We start from the raw sequence: 15,216 nt of genomic DNA, 5'->3' as shown, positions 1-15,216 counted from the left end.
ACACATAAACATAAACCGACACATAAGCATAAATAACATTTCAATCGAAACATAATCTATTTATGTTTATTTCTAATAACGCCATCATTTATTCTTTCATCAAGTTTGCCCAAACTCCCTATGATGTGGAGTTCAACATCCTTATCGACCGCACGTTTCCTTGGGGACGAAGATCATAAAACAGTCCCACGTGCCCTGAGAGCTGTGGGCAAGTGGAACTGGTGGTTGAGATCGTTGAGAGGCCCTTTTCTCTGATCACAATTTAATTAATCCCCGAGGATTTGGAGCTGGAAATTGAAATTTACCTTGTGTCGTAAATTGCAAACAACTTCTTATTTCCGTCGACTGCGTTCCTGAAAGACATGAAGAAAACAAGGTCAGAAACAGGACCACAATTTGCAGAGTAGCCGTTGCAGTTCTACAGCAGCCAATTATAATTAGTAGCCCATTGTCTCCTAATGAGACAAATTGGTGGTCAAACAAAAACCAACAAACCCCTTATGATCCATACTGTAGATAGAATAGCAAACTCAACTGATAAAAGAAAGCTCTCTCAACGATCTCCTGCCAACTGTTCCCACAGGGGAACAAAGTCATGGACTTCATAGGATTCGTATCCATACATCGATCTCTAGATTAGATTCTCTAGAGAATTTTGTTTGTGTGGCTTGTGTTTGTCTGGTTAGTGAACAACAGTAAGTCAATGCTGTATAGCCACAACGTATACTGTATTTTGTACTGTCTGCAGTGTGGGAGCTGTCCAGCACGACTGTGGTGCTGAACAGACACTATGTGGTGCTGAAACTACAATAAATGGAATAGGCCTAATGCTAGTCTATCCTTTTATGTTAGACTATCTTTGCCGCAACACGTAAGGATATGTCGTTTATAAATCGCCGGGTAATTATACATGTCTATACGGTAAGGTGTGATGTAACCCAATTCATGAGGAGATGTTATTACCGGTTGGAGTAAGTGCATTGTGATTAGGTAGCATGGCTCACATTAAATATGGAGTTCGAGTTCCCTCTTATGGCAATCGGCATGCTAGTACGACTTTGTTATGCAAATGTTTAGCGAATTAGTTCATTTATGTATTTTCAAATACCTTTTTTACGCATATTATTATTGAACGAATTATACATCTATTTTGAATGCGCAAATCCTAAGTAGAACATGAATTGCGCAAGCCTCGCTGGTTTTATTGTTCTAATTGATGGGACTTTCATGCTGTAGGCAATCATCAATTAAGTCGGCTCAATGTCAAAACAGGACCTTTATTCAAGGACAGGACATCGAGATCATTAATCTCGCTGGCAGATTGCGCGTTCACGAGGACACCGTAGACAGGCAAAGAGGAGTGGGATTGAACGTGTTGCCTAGGGCATGTGGTTTATGGTCTCGCTGGGATTTTGGGGTGTAACTAAGAGATCAGAAAATCAGCCCAGTGACCCTCATTCTGCACGAGGACGTCGAACCTGAGGTTCGGTTTGGGTGTATGCTACTGTACTAGCACAATACTTGAGAGAGCAATGATGACTTTTACTTTGAATTAGGTTAGCTGAGCTTGGAGCCTGCACGTGGAGTCCAGGTGTGATAGGCTAAGAACGGATCTCCCGATTGACCGCTGTGAAAAAAAAGATATAAAAAATCGGAAAAAAACAACAGCTGGAAAAATACTTTCTGAAATCGTCGCGGTAGCATAGCTCACATGCAACGATGCTCGTAGTGTCTAGGTGAGAAGTGTGCTTGATTAAGCGAATTGTCGGTTCTGACATCAGCGGACGAACGCTGTCACGAGCAGGTAGGATATAAGCGCCTCTCAAGAACATGCGAAGGGTGTAGGACAAGACGCAGCGTTGCTATATGAGTGGGAAGTCACTGATGCATATCAGTCCAGTACACTGTCCTCCAGACTGCCTACGGTGGTAGATCCGAGTAGACTGCCTCTCGACTCACTCGACATTCCTCGACTCCCATTGTTGCGGGTTTTGAACCCCACTTGAACTGAAATCGAACCGAAGATGACGGCTCTCAATTCAGGTACCCAAATGTGTTCTGTGACTTCTCTTGTTGGGATACCCTCTCTATGAAGGTACCGTTTTCTTTTCTTTTTTTGAGAGGTGAGGGGGGGGGGCGGTTGAGGGAAGGAGGGTTACCATTGAATGGTATTGCACAGCCTGTGAATTCCTACGCAGTAAAGCTCACAATTGGCTACTAGGCTACGACTACAGTTGCAGCAAACTGAGATTGACTGAGATATGTATTCTGGTGCAATGAGGTGTCTGGGGTGGTCTATGGGCAAGGGACACGTTCAAGGACCGTTTCTGTATACGTATACCAAAACGAGGAATGCCTTTTAGCCATATCAAGACACTGAAACTAACGTTTTATCCAGGGGACTGGCGATTGTCCTGTGTGATATGATGTGTTGTGTACCAGGTTAGGTAGTGCTAATGTATTGTGTGAAGTAAGACTGGATGGATTTGGGCAGAATATGGAGGGGATCCTTCCCTGACTTGCTTCTTCCAAGGTTTCGTAAAAAAAGAAATAGAGTTTTCCTGGGACTTTCCCCCTGGCGTTTGTCTTCTTTGAGAGTTTTGGGCTGGTTTAGATGAAATTAAATAGGAATCTATAAACAGGGCTGTACAAATGCAATTTGATTTGAATAATGTAGCCAATTATGTTGTAAATATGTGTTGATCGAATTGCGTTTGGAGGAGGAAGATGACTACTAATCTACAACTTTGTTGTTGTTTTTTTCCAGAACTTTTACACAAAATGAGGAAAGTCTCGGCACTACAAAACATGTTTCTCTCTGTTCTGCTGGTGTGCATGACAAGCCTTGTGAAGTGAGTAAAACTTCCACAACCAAGCATTAGCATGCAAATAAAAACTGCAGAGTAACAGGTTCTAACTCCTCCTTTGCTGAACCTATGGTAGAATACATATCCTTCAGTAATGCTTTCTGTTTCCCCCATTCTGCAAATCAGAATTTTCTCATTGCTTAATAGACATTCAATGCAGGGTCATTACACGACAATCTGTAATTAGCCACCCTAAAACTCTATTCCAGGGTTTCCATAACAACGTCGGAGGCGCTGAAGGAGGCGGAGAACAATGACAGCATCACCGTGTTCACCAGGATCCTGGATGGGCTGCTGGATGGCTACGACAACCGTCTAAGGCCAGGGCTAGGAGGTACACGGAGACAGCAGTCAGATGATCCAGAGAGCCACAGAGGGCTGTGGAAGGAGGTCACGGCACAGATACATTCACACACTCAGAGGAATTTCAGCTTGGGTTATTTCCCATGGTTTGCTCTGGTTTGGTTTCCCTTGAATCCATTATTTCATGGTGGGATTTCCAAAGATTCCGCCTCTCCTGCCAGGTGCTGTTGAACTATTGTTTTATGAAATAATGAGAGGGTGGATTTATGTAAGTGAATTAGGCCTGGGATTTTCTGTGTTGCAGTGTGAGAGAGAGAGAGAGGAACGGCTTTGGGTGCATTTCTATCCTACCAAAGCTCTTTTATAATTTGTGATTGGGCATAATAGCTAGGCTACCAGGTGGGAGAAAGAAAGGTTGTTTTCCAATACAGCAACTGAGATGGAAGACACCTCAGAGAGAACCAATCATATGCAATCAATTGCAGGAGAAAACGGCTGGTTTTGCAGCATTCGATTCTGCACATCATAAGAGCCTTCTCTTCCACTCTCCAATATCTACAGAAAGTAACCTTGAGAGGCTGGGTGCTATTCTGAGAGGAGAGAAGCCACAGAGTGAACACTCGAACATTAAATACATATTTTATTTTGTAACCTTTTTGTCCGATTTTGTATCTGAGAGAAGCTTTATGTTCCATCCTCGGCTTGGTCTTCATGTTCCTTTTGTGCCTCTTGGCTTCTCTTTCATTTAGTCTTGTCTTCAATCAAACAGTACAAACGCAGTGCATTCATTCCTGGTGAATGAAGGGGCAGGCAGTCAGAGGAATGAGTGGTGTTTCAATCCTCAAGATATGGAGATGAGGCGAAGCAGTCGGAAAAGAAACACTGAATGATCTCTGATTAGTCGTGACTTTATCATGCTCCCCAATCCTTTCAAAAAAACTAAACCTTGTTCTGTCCACAGAAAATGTCACAGAGATCAAAACAAATATATTTGTCACGAGCTTCGGCCCAGTTTCAGACACTGAGATGGTGAGTTCATTTAATGTCAACCCCACCTTTACGTAACATTATACCACAACAACAAAAAAACAAGACAAAACAAAAAAACACCATTGTCACACAAACATACAAAAACAGTGCAGACATTTGAGTGGGTTAGTTATTTGGCTGCATATTTGCTGTAGCTTCTCACTTGCCGAGTCTAATATAGGAACCCATGTTTCACACAGCACAGTACCTCATGCATCATAGATATGTGCCTGTAGGTGTTATACCCAGAATCAATAGCATGATTTGTTTCTCTTTATCTCTATTTCTTTCTCTCTTTCTCTTTCCCCCCCCTCGCTCCCCTCTCTCTCTCTCTCTCTCTCTCTCTCTCTCTCTCTCTCTCTCTCTCTCTCTCTCTCTCTCTCTCTCTCTCTCTCTCTCTCTCTCTCCCTCTCCCTCTCCCTCCCTCCCTCCCTCCCTCCCTCCCGACCACAGGAATACACCATCGATGTGTTTTTCCGTCAAAGCTGGAAGGATGAGCGTCTTTGCTTCAAGGGCCCCATGGAGATGCTAGCTCTGAACAACCTGCTGGCCAGCAACATCTGGACTCCTGACACCTTCTTCCTCAACGGCAAGAAGTCCATCGCCCACAACATGACCACACCCAACAAGCTGCTGAGACTAAAGGATGATGGGACTCTACTCTACACTATGAGGTGCGTCAATGTCTAAATCTATTTTGGCGAGCTGATGTAGCAGTTACATACCAGCTCTCACAACATGGGGTGAGAAAAGCTACCAAGATCTAGCTGGTCGTTAACCACCCTGCCTCAAGGCCTTCTGGGTAATGTAGTTGAACTAGCTGCTTGGCTTGCAGTTAATGTTGTACAATACTTCAGTAACTTCTCTAGAGTTACAGCCTAAGGCACTGCCTTCTACTGTATGGATGAAATGATAAGGGCCGCGTTTTCCAGATTCGTTAACGCTAAGAGCTTCTAAGAGAGATAATTAACCACCAAACTTTACAGAAAGCATCTAGAAAGTAAATTCAATGGGCCATATCCCATACATACATATCAAAAAAATAATCCCAATACAAGCCTCCACATGGCCCACTGTCTTGTTCTCATCAGGGTGATTGGGTCGGGCTTTTGAATGAGGAAGTACAGATTCACAGAATACACAGTCTGAAAATGTAACAGAACCCAGACGACTATCTGGAAATGAAACATCAGGATGTGGCTTTTAATCTTCTGCTTTTACTACAGTCTCTCTTAATGCACTGCCATTACCAGGGAAAAGAGATTAGGCAATACCTAGATTTACGGCATTCTCTGCCTCGGCCTCGGCCTCGCAGTATTCATGGACGTGGGGAGGGGAAGCGAGGGGGTTGGGGGGGTGGGCAGACTCTTTCTTTCGAGCAAGATAATGACTAAATGTGATTGCGTTCTCACCCTGTTTGATAAAAAACATTAGCTCATGGACACTTCCCCATTTTTCTGAGCAAGTTCTACATTTTCCTGGAATACATATTTCATGACGTCTTCCTCTACAACGCTGTGTGTAATCAGTGCAAGTAGCTAAATAGTACCTCAATAGTGATGTCAAACTCAAAGTGTTGTAAAAAAGACATGTTGTAGTACTGTTGCCTGCTGTAACCTCTGTACCTCTCACTGTACACCCCACACCCCTGTGGCCATGTGTCTCATACTGGCGCACGGTGCAGTACTACATCCAGGGTAGCCCTCATCAAAAAAACATCCAGTCCATCCAAAGAAGTAGAATAGCATCGTCTTATTAACCGCCATGGGAAATGCCTGTGGTTTCTTACTTCCTTGTTGTTGAATATATGGATTCTGTCTGATCTAGATGAGAACATTTCTATTCTGCGCAGCTTGTCTTGTTCCAGCCACAGGAAGGCTGTTCCTCTCTCTCTTTCACATTCTCTCTTTCTCTTTCACTCACTCTATCTCTGCCTCTCTGTGTATCGCTCTGTATCTCTCCCTCCCCACTCTCTCTGTCTCTCTTTCTCTCTCTCTCTTTTCCTCTGTCTTGCTCCCTCCCTGCCCTCTCCCTCCCCTTTCTCCCCCTCCTTCTCTCCGTCTGTCTCTCTCTCTTCCCCTCCTCTCTCTCTCTCTCTCTCTCTCTCTCTCTGTCTTTCTCACTTTCCCTTTCTCTCTCTCTCTCTCTCTCTCTCTCTCTCTCTCTCTCTCTCTCTCTCTCTCTCTCTCTCTCCCTCTCCCTCTCCCTTTCCCTCTCCCTCTCCCTCTCCCTCTCCCTCTCCCTCTCCCTCTCCCTCTCCCTCTCCCTCTCCCTCTCCCTCTCTCTCTCTCTCTCTCTCTCTCTCTCTCTCTCTCTCTCTCTGCCTGAACCAACACCCTGACTGGATCATCTAACATCAACAGCAAACTCAGTTGACTGTGTTTCTGACTTGATATATCAACCCAAGCTGAAATCCCACAGCTATTTCGCACACAATAAGCGAGGCGATTCAGTTGGATATTTACACGCCGATGTGGACACAACCTGAATCCAGGTGGTCCTCAGTGGCCAGAGAAGGCCTTCGTATACATGCTGTCTTTTATTATGATTCATCACCGTTTGTTTGGGTGCATTTTCCCTCCTCTCAGGACTGTGATGTTCCAGGAAAAAATACATTCTCTTTTGAGCATTCATGAATAAGGTTGAGTTGAACATGACCACAAGATGGCAGTGTCATCTTTATAATCCTCTGTTCTGAGATATCAGACCAGGAAATCAGGAAGTCATGAGATTACAACTATTTAAAATAAGCTTTTGTTTTCGGATGTCTGGCTGAATATAAGAATGGATGATGATAGTCGTGATGATGATGATGATGATGATAAGCTAACCCCAACCCTTTGACCTTGTGCAATTGCTCCAGGTTAACCATAGCAGCAGAATGCCCCATGCAACTGGAAGACTTTCCTATGGATGCCCATGCATGTCCCTTGAAGTTTGGAAGCTGTGAGTACCCCCCCCCCCCACCCCCACCCCCGCCACCCTACCCCCCTCCATGACTACAACACAGCCGAACCCAGCAAACATGTCTTCAGACTGTAAGAATGTAAACCACCACGACCACACAATCTCTCCATGTCGATTAAGAAATAAGTTATGAACAATCCACATTTCATATGAGGCTGATACAACATATTGACCACACAACACTAAAATATCTCTAAAAGAATGTCTTCCTCTTGGAGAACAGTATTGTTGTTAGCAGAAAGAACACAGCGCTTGTTCCGTCATTCTGAATACCTGCTTCTGAAAACGAGGGCAGCGGGTTAAAGTTTATTTCACTATAAATTGGTACCTGCGCTGCCTTGTGGCCCACAGCACTCCTGAACAGCAGCGTTTGCTGGGCTTGCGTGAAGCTAACATGTCGGTCCTCAAGGCTTTCCAGTGTTTGATTACGGGTCTTAGTCAAAGGGGAACCAAGACTCCACACACTCCAGGGTGTAAGAGGATTCGGGCCGTGTGTGTGTGCGTGTGCGTGTGTAATGTCACATGGAGGTTTTAGGTTAAACGTTTCATCCTGTTAGCTCAGGATCATTGGAAGTGTTGTATTAGGTCCTGAGAGAGACGGAAATACCCTAACCTGTAGACCAGGACACTGCCCCGTTCTCAAGGGCTGTTTCAGGCTCAGTTGTCACACCATAGACTATGAATAGAATAGAGATTAGACCTGAAATAGGTCTTGGGATGCTATTCCTTTGACTTTTAATGTGGTTGGTGTTAAAAACAGAAAGATCATAGTTAATAGTGTTGAAACGTTTTTTTTCTTACAATAATTTGGCTTCAATGTCTGATTGTATTGAAGCCTGTTGTGGTTGAGAAGATTTGAAAGAGGCACTGACAAGGCGAATGCAGGACATCATTTTAGATTGTAGATGACCTGAAAAATTCAGGTTGCTACTCCCAACAATTTATTTAATGATTTGTAAACCGCAAATACCTTCATATATGTTCTGTTTAAATATGTGCCAGAATAATAGTCTTATTTTACTTTCTCCTGAAAATACTTCATCCAACTTAAACCAATGTAAAATAAGTGTTATTTTTAGTTTAGAAAGAGCTCACTGTAAGTTGTGTCAGGTCCTAATATAAAGTTGGCACCCCTGATGTGTTCTGGCTGCCAAGTCTCTTAGCTGTTCTACCAAATAATGATAGACTGTGTCCTTGTTTCATAATCATCCTCGTTTGTGTTTAACTGTGGCCCCAGCAATACCAAGCTGTCCTTTCCTGTTGTAAATTCAACAGTGAGCAGCCATGCAGGCCATAATGTTCCAGTGTGTTTTGTTTAGGTTGTATAGTTAACGTGCACATTAGAGGCTCTTTCTCTCAGTCTTTCTACTTCTTGCCGACCCTGCTCTCTGAGACTGCAGTGGAGAAACAATACTGTTGTCCATGGAAATCTGGAGATGTACCTATTTCCTATTATTTTCTTTGCAGAGCGAAAATATACTTTGTCATCAGGGGATAAAACAAGTTATTCTTTCATCCGCAATTATTTTTGTTCTTTTGGAGGAAAAAAAGATCAACATCAAAATGATGAAGAAGATTGGTATTGTGTAGCCTTGAACAGAATGACTCACACATTCCCTCTCCTCTCCCTCCCTCTCTCCTCCTCCACTCTCCATCCCTCTCCTTCTTCTCCCTCTCCCTCACTCCCTTTCTCTCCTCTCTCTCTTTCTCTTTCTTGTTCTCTACACATCTCATCTCTTTCTTTCAGACTCACATGGTTTTCGTTTTCTTGTCTTTACTCTGCCTTATGTATTTCACATACAGACCATCTTCAAAAGTTGAGGAACTGTTCTCCCTTCTCCCCTGTGGTGCTACTGCAGAGCCACTCCTACACATTCTCCTTCTCAACTAAAATACATTTTATTCACTTTATTTGACCGGCTCAATCCGAACTAATGCATAGGCAGGATTCACACCCTCTCAGACTCTATTCCAAGCTCCCTCATCTTGGAAAATTGTACAATTTAGTACAAAATAGAACAAATTCAGAAACAAGGATGACAAGATACCACATTTCTGTGTTGCAGAATTACAGGATACCTGTAGGAGACCTACAGTCTGCAGCATTAATTCAGACTGTGGTCCAGTTTGTCAGTGTGTCTGTCCTAATTAAGGTTAATAACCCATAGTCAAGGCTTGGATCAGGGCTAAATCTCAAAGAGATAGTGTGGATGGGTGTTTCCATAGGTGTGTGAGAGCAAGTGTATGGAGGGATTGGGACGGGGTGGGGCAGCTGGGAGATCTCAACAGATCATCACTTTTCATGGTGGAGCATAAAGTGGAACATGAAATGTAGGATCCTGTGCTGTAAAATCAGACCACAGGCCATAACCGTGGGGACGATTTAGCTGTGTGTGTGTGTAGGGGTGATGTGTTTATCTTTCCCGTTATCCGAATGTGGTTTGTAGAATCTGACCCATGCCTTTGGGTCAGCCAGAATGCGGATAGACGACAGGGTCAGATGTACTGTCACACAGGCAGCCGGTCAACTCCAATCCCACACCACTAGATTAACTGGACATGTTGCTAATATAAACAACTACATCTGCACTTCAAATCTTCAGATCATCTGCCAAACGCTGATTTCCTCGATAATCTATGACACCTCACTGGTACTAGTGTGAAGTGTTAGTATGTCTGCACAAAAGGTCTCTAACAACAAAAACATCCATAAAAACAAATGTTACAACTTGCTGAAATGCTATTCAGCGTCACTGTCTGAATGTGGAAGTGTGTCAGATTTCGTCAGAGCTCGGAACATATCTTTCAGGTCAGGAAGCTCATTAAGAAAATTGTGTATTTGAGGTCCAGTTAGTCAGAAGGTTTGGTGACTCTGTCTCTCTCGTGTCCAGATGCCTACCCTGTCTCGGAGGTCGTGTACACGTGGACTCAGGGGGCAGCCAAGTCGGTGGTGGTGGCGGAGGATGGCTCACGGCTCAACCAGTACCATCTGATTGGCCAGACTGCCGGCACAGAGGACATCCATACCAGCAGAGGTGCCACGAACACACTGTCTCACGCACTCCTGTCTCACGCACTCCTGTCTCACACACTGCGGTTTCGCACACTGCGGTCTCGCACACTCCTTAACCTGTCACATCCACTCCTGGCACACACACACACTGTCACACACACTCCTGGCACACACACACTGTCTCACACACTGCGGTCTCGCACACTCCTTAACCTGTCACATCCACTCCTGGCACACACACACACTGTCACACACACTCCTGGCACACACACACTGTCTCACACACTGCGGTCTCGCACACTCCTTAACCTGTCACATCCACTCCTGGCACACACACACACTGTCTCACACACTGCGGTCTCACACACTGCGGTCTCACACACTGCGGTCTCGCACACTCCTTAACCTGTCACATCCACTCCTGGCACACACACACACTGCGGTCTCACACACTGCGGTCTCACACACTGCGGTCTCACACACTGCGGTCTCACACACTGCGGTCTCACACACTGCGGTCTCACACACTCCTGTCTCACACACTCCTGTCTCACACACTGCGGTCTCACACACTCCTGTCTCACACACTCCTGTCTCACACACTGCGGTCTCACACACTGCGGTCTCACACACTCCCGTCTAACACTCTCACATACAACACACTTCTCCCTCACACTTCCTAACTTGTCCAACACACTCCCGCCTCACACGCTGCTGTCTAACATACTCCTCCACCTGTCTCCCACAGTCCCCAACTCCCTCCCCCAACCTGCCTAACACACTACCCAAGCTGTCTCACTTTCACACCATTTACCAACACACACCTCCCCCCAACTTGAACTGGCTAGGATGCTACTGGAGGGAGGGAGGTTTTCTTGCTCAAGATACACGATTGAAAGATACACAAGTCCTTACAATATACTATTCTGTGTCCTGAAGATGCAGGAACCTAAGATACAAGATCCTAAAATACAAGGCCTTAAACATGAATGAGTGTGTGCTCTCCGGTAGAACGGCAGCTGTCTATGTAGGCCTGGTCTGGAAGAGAAAAAGGCCTGCTCCCCTCCCCAAGTCCCAGGAAAGATGGGGTTAATCCTACAGGACTGCCCCGTCCGTTTTGCATAAGCAGATGACATCACAGATCCTGTAGGGATTGGACGTTCCTGACAGTGACACGTGGGACTGAAAGACATCTGCTTAATTCCCTTATGTAAAAATGGAACTGTAATACTCTTCAGCTGTCGTCTGCGGCCCGGTTTTTATGGATTCCCCCTCCATTGTTCAGAGCTGAAACAGGCCCAGAGACAATTGTTTAACTCCCACATACCAGAGATTTCTGCAGTACCCGCAGGTCATAGATACCGACTGCTGTAAACCCTGGTTGTTTTGCCCTCTAAGTCAGTTGTTGTATTCAGTAAGCCCTGTCCTGCACAAACAGTTTAGTCTTATGTGTCCCCTGGCTCTCCCTGCCAACTCTACCCTGCTGCACCCTGGTGCTGGAGCAGAGCTCCCACACTCCAACGCGTTGGCGAGGGTAAAAGGCGGTACGAGGTCAGGCTGAGACAGCAGGTCGGCCGTCTGGTTGACTGCCAGGTCTGTGGAGCTTGCTGACCCCAGAGACAGTTGGGTAGTTGTAGGTTCTTGAATTAGCAGTCCTAATCTGAGGAACAATCTCTCGTCTAAATCAAGAGGAGATTAGCAGGCTTCAGTTTAGGGACATTACATCCTCCTTGGATGCCAGATGTATCAGCCCGGCCAAAAATACTCAAATCTGCAAAGGTTGCCTTTACTATTTAGTAGAGAGATACAGGTTTTAAACACTTAAATAATTTTGTTTTAATGTAGTCATCTAGAAAGACTTCAAATAATGATGCATACGATGCAAATAGTATTATTTTCATTTATAGTTTCTCATTTGTTGATTTTCTGCTTGTGAACCCAAACTGTGACATAGCAAAATTAACGTGTTTCAAAAGTATTTAAAAAAACACTCTCGAGCGGTTTAATTCACCCCACCAAGTCGTTCTAATACTCTGCCGTCCCAGTACTCACCAATTGACCAACATGGCTGCATTATTCTCCGAAATAAAAGGAAGTTCCCCATAAACGCTCCAAAATCCTTGCAGTAAAATCCACCAAATGAACATGTTCGTTCCTGTTCGAGTCTCACTGGGCTCCATGCATCAAGGGCAGCAGGGTCCAGGGTTCCCCCGGACGGTGGGTCGGGCCAGCGAGGAGGCAGAGCCGAGGGTCGGGAGTCATGGGTGCGTCAGGGCTCCAGGGAGGAGGCGTAGCTCGGCTGGAGGCAGGCTGGCGGCAGTATGCCCTGAGCGGACAGAATCGTGAGCTTCTTGTGGGGACACGTCAACCCCCCTCCATCCCACCAGATCCTTGTGATTAGCAGGAGCGGGTATCTCTGCGGCTGGAGATTGTGTGCGTGCGTGTGTGACAGGGAGTGTGTGTGTGTCTCCCTGATGAGTGCAAGCAGAGAGAGTGGGCTGGACTGAGCCCAGCCCTGGTAGAAGTGATGGGCAGGAGGCAGATTGTGACATGGGATTAGTGAGATACAAAAATCCGATTTTGCCTGGAGAAAGCATCAGTCATCAGTGGATTTTCTATAGTTTATCAGTGCTGTCAGAGGAAGGCTTGAGAGGATTTTTTAAAAAGCTTCAAATGCAATCTTCAGTTGGTTAACAGGATATTATGTTTTTTTTCTCTCTCCACCATCTCTGTTTTACCGTCAAGAATGATGTTGTAACTGTCACTTTATTGAGTGTGAAATTCACAGCACATAATCATATAAGATTTATAGTGAGATGATAAAAAATATCAACAGAAAAAAAAAAAAAAAAGATGTTGTAGATTGCTTGCATTATCTATATACTGTGCTCAAAAGAGATGCACTGAGATGGCAACAAGATAATTCCTCGAGCTGAAACTAAACAAGTAAGCTATTCTCTGATAATGTCTATTATTCCTCGAGACCCTTATACCTAGTTGCTAGGTCACACTAATGTGTTGCTAGGTGATCCTCCAGCCTGACATCCTGCTGTCCCCTGCAGGTCAGTACACCGTCATGATGGCCCACTTCTACCTGAAGAGGAAGATCGGTTACTTCGTCATCCAGACGTACATGCCTTGCTTCATGACAGTCATCCTCTCCCAGGTGTCTTTCTGGTTGAACCGGGAGTCCGTACCTGCCAGGACTGTCTTTGGTTAGTACCTACAGCACCACTCATCATGGCTGCCAAACCCTGCTGTCAAAAAGCCTAACACCCCCCCCCCCCCCCCCCCCCCCCCCCTCATGGCTGTTCGCTTGGAACTAACCTAATTAACCTCAGTAAACAGCTCATTACTCGAGTCAGGTGTGTTTAAATCAGGTTAGTACAACCCCCCCCCCCCTCCCACCTCCCCCACAGGACAGGAACTCACAGGACACCTTGCCTGATTCTAGCCGGCCAGCTTGTGTTGTCACAACCACACAAACGCAACGCAAACCCAGTAATTGTTTTCTGTCTTCCGTCGCCTCCCACGCGTCGTTTTGCTCCAGGAGTGACGACCGTGCTGACCATGACCACCCTCAGCATCAGCGCCCGTAACTCGCTCCCCAAGGTGGCCTACGCCACGGCCATGGACTGGTTCATCGCCGTCTGCTACGCCTTTGTGTTCTCCGCCCTCATCGAGTTCGCCACCGTCAACTACTTCACCAAGAGAAGCTGGGCCTGGGATGGGAAGAAGGCCATGGAGGCACAGCAACACCCCAAGGTAGGCTCTTAGAATTACACAAGACTGGCATGCGTGGTTCCGGAACAATCGTGGAACGGTTGATGGAATCAAGCAGACACTTTTATCCAAAGCAACTTATGGCACATGGGGTGGGGGGGACTTGAAGCTGCAACATCTTGATTTGCTGTCAAATGGTCTACCGCTGAGCTACTCCCAAGTAATCAGCTGACTGATCAACTGTCTTAATGCCGTGGGGTTGGTGGGGGGTCAGTGTATGACTCGGTATTGATTTAAATATCACTATTAACCAAGAATGTAGGTTTGGTTCGAACATTGGGGTGTGAAACATATTTACCACCCTAAAACTACCCCAGCTCTACTGCTAGTTATTGGTGAGGACGTTTCAGTGGTCTCTTGACATCACTAGGGACTTTAGTCAGCTGTCCTTTTTCTGTTTGTCCGTCCATAGAAGAGAGACCCCATGGTGCTGTCGAAGAAGCCCAACAACGTGTGCTCTGCAGGGGTGAACTACACACCCAACATCACAAAGGACGTCTCCATCTCCACCATCTCCAACAGCACCTCCGTCCAGCTGAAGTCAGCCGAGACCAAGCTGCCCGATCCAAAGAAAACCTACAACAGCGTGAGCAAGATCGACAAGATGTCCCGGATAGTGTTCCCTGTTCTCTTTGGAACGTTTAACCTGGTGTACTGGGCCACGTACCTGAACAGGGATCAACCGGTGATTAAAGGAGCCTCTTCTACATAAGGATGATGTTCCACTCTGCAGGCCAAGAAATGTTTTGAAGAAAAATGATCATGAGCGAAAGGAGATGTCTTCTATCTTCTGAATATCTCCTACTGTGATTTGCATGACACTGTTAAAGAGGTACTGTGACCTTCTTTGCCTTGAAAATCCCGCTTCTAGTCTGCTGGTAAATTGCCTCGTCTCTCAAAAAGGAACTTTTACATTGACTGTGTAAATTAACATGGACCTTTTCAATCACCGCTGTCACACTTTGGCCTGACTGAATGACAGCAGATAAGACACACACAGTATTGATGCTTTTTATTCAACTGCCATTTTGGATGGACAAGGAAAAATAATTAACATGCTACCGTACCTCAATGTTTACCTTTGACGTACAACTATGAAGTGGAATGATAGACTTGCGTGAGAACCAGACGAATCTGCAAGCTCTTTCCTTGCTCTGGTAGATATATCTGGCCACCCTCCCATTCAGACAGATTTACACCCAGCCTGGATGGTGCCGGTCCAGCCCAATCACAACCGTTTATCTGATATGGGGC

General features: G+C 45.6%; 1 protein-coding gene across 1 annotated transcript; it reads left to right on the top strand.

Moving 5' to 3' along the window:
* Positions 1 to 1,719: 1,719 nt before the first annotated feature.
* Positions 1,720 to 14,674, top strand: LOC136966449 (gamma-aminobutyric acid receptor subunit alpha-5-like). The gene is made up of 9 exons (XM_067260955.1): positions 1,720 to 1,736; positions 3,077 to 3,201; positions 4,132 to 4,199; positions 4,653 to 4,873; positions 7,063 to 7,145; positions 10,058 to 10,201; positions 13,242 to 13,394; positions 13,730 to 13,944; positions 14,375 to 14,674. The coding sequence occupies exons 1-9, from the start codon at positions 1,720 to 1,722 to the stop codon at positions 14,672 to 14,674; spliced, it is 1,326 nt and encodes a 441-aa protein (XP_067117056.1).
* Positions 14,675 to 15,216: the final 542 nt, after the last annotated feature.

Source organism: Osmerus mordax, chromosome 22 (assembly GCF_038355195.1).
Source record: "Osmerus mordax isolate fOsmMor3 chromosome 22, fOsmMor3.pri, whole genome shotgun sequence".
Classification (NCBI taxonomy): Eukaryota; Metazoa; Chordata; class Actinopteri; order Osmeriformes; family Osmeridae; genus Osmerus; species Osmerus mordax.
Note: the sequence above shows the minus strand (reverse complement) of the source record. Positions and strands in the feature narration are given on the sequence as shown.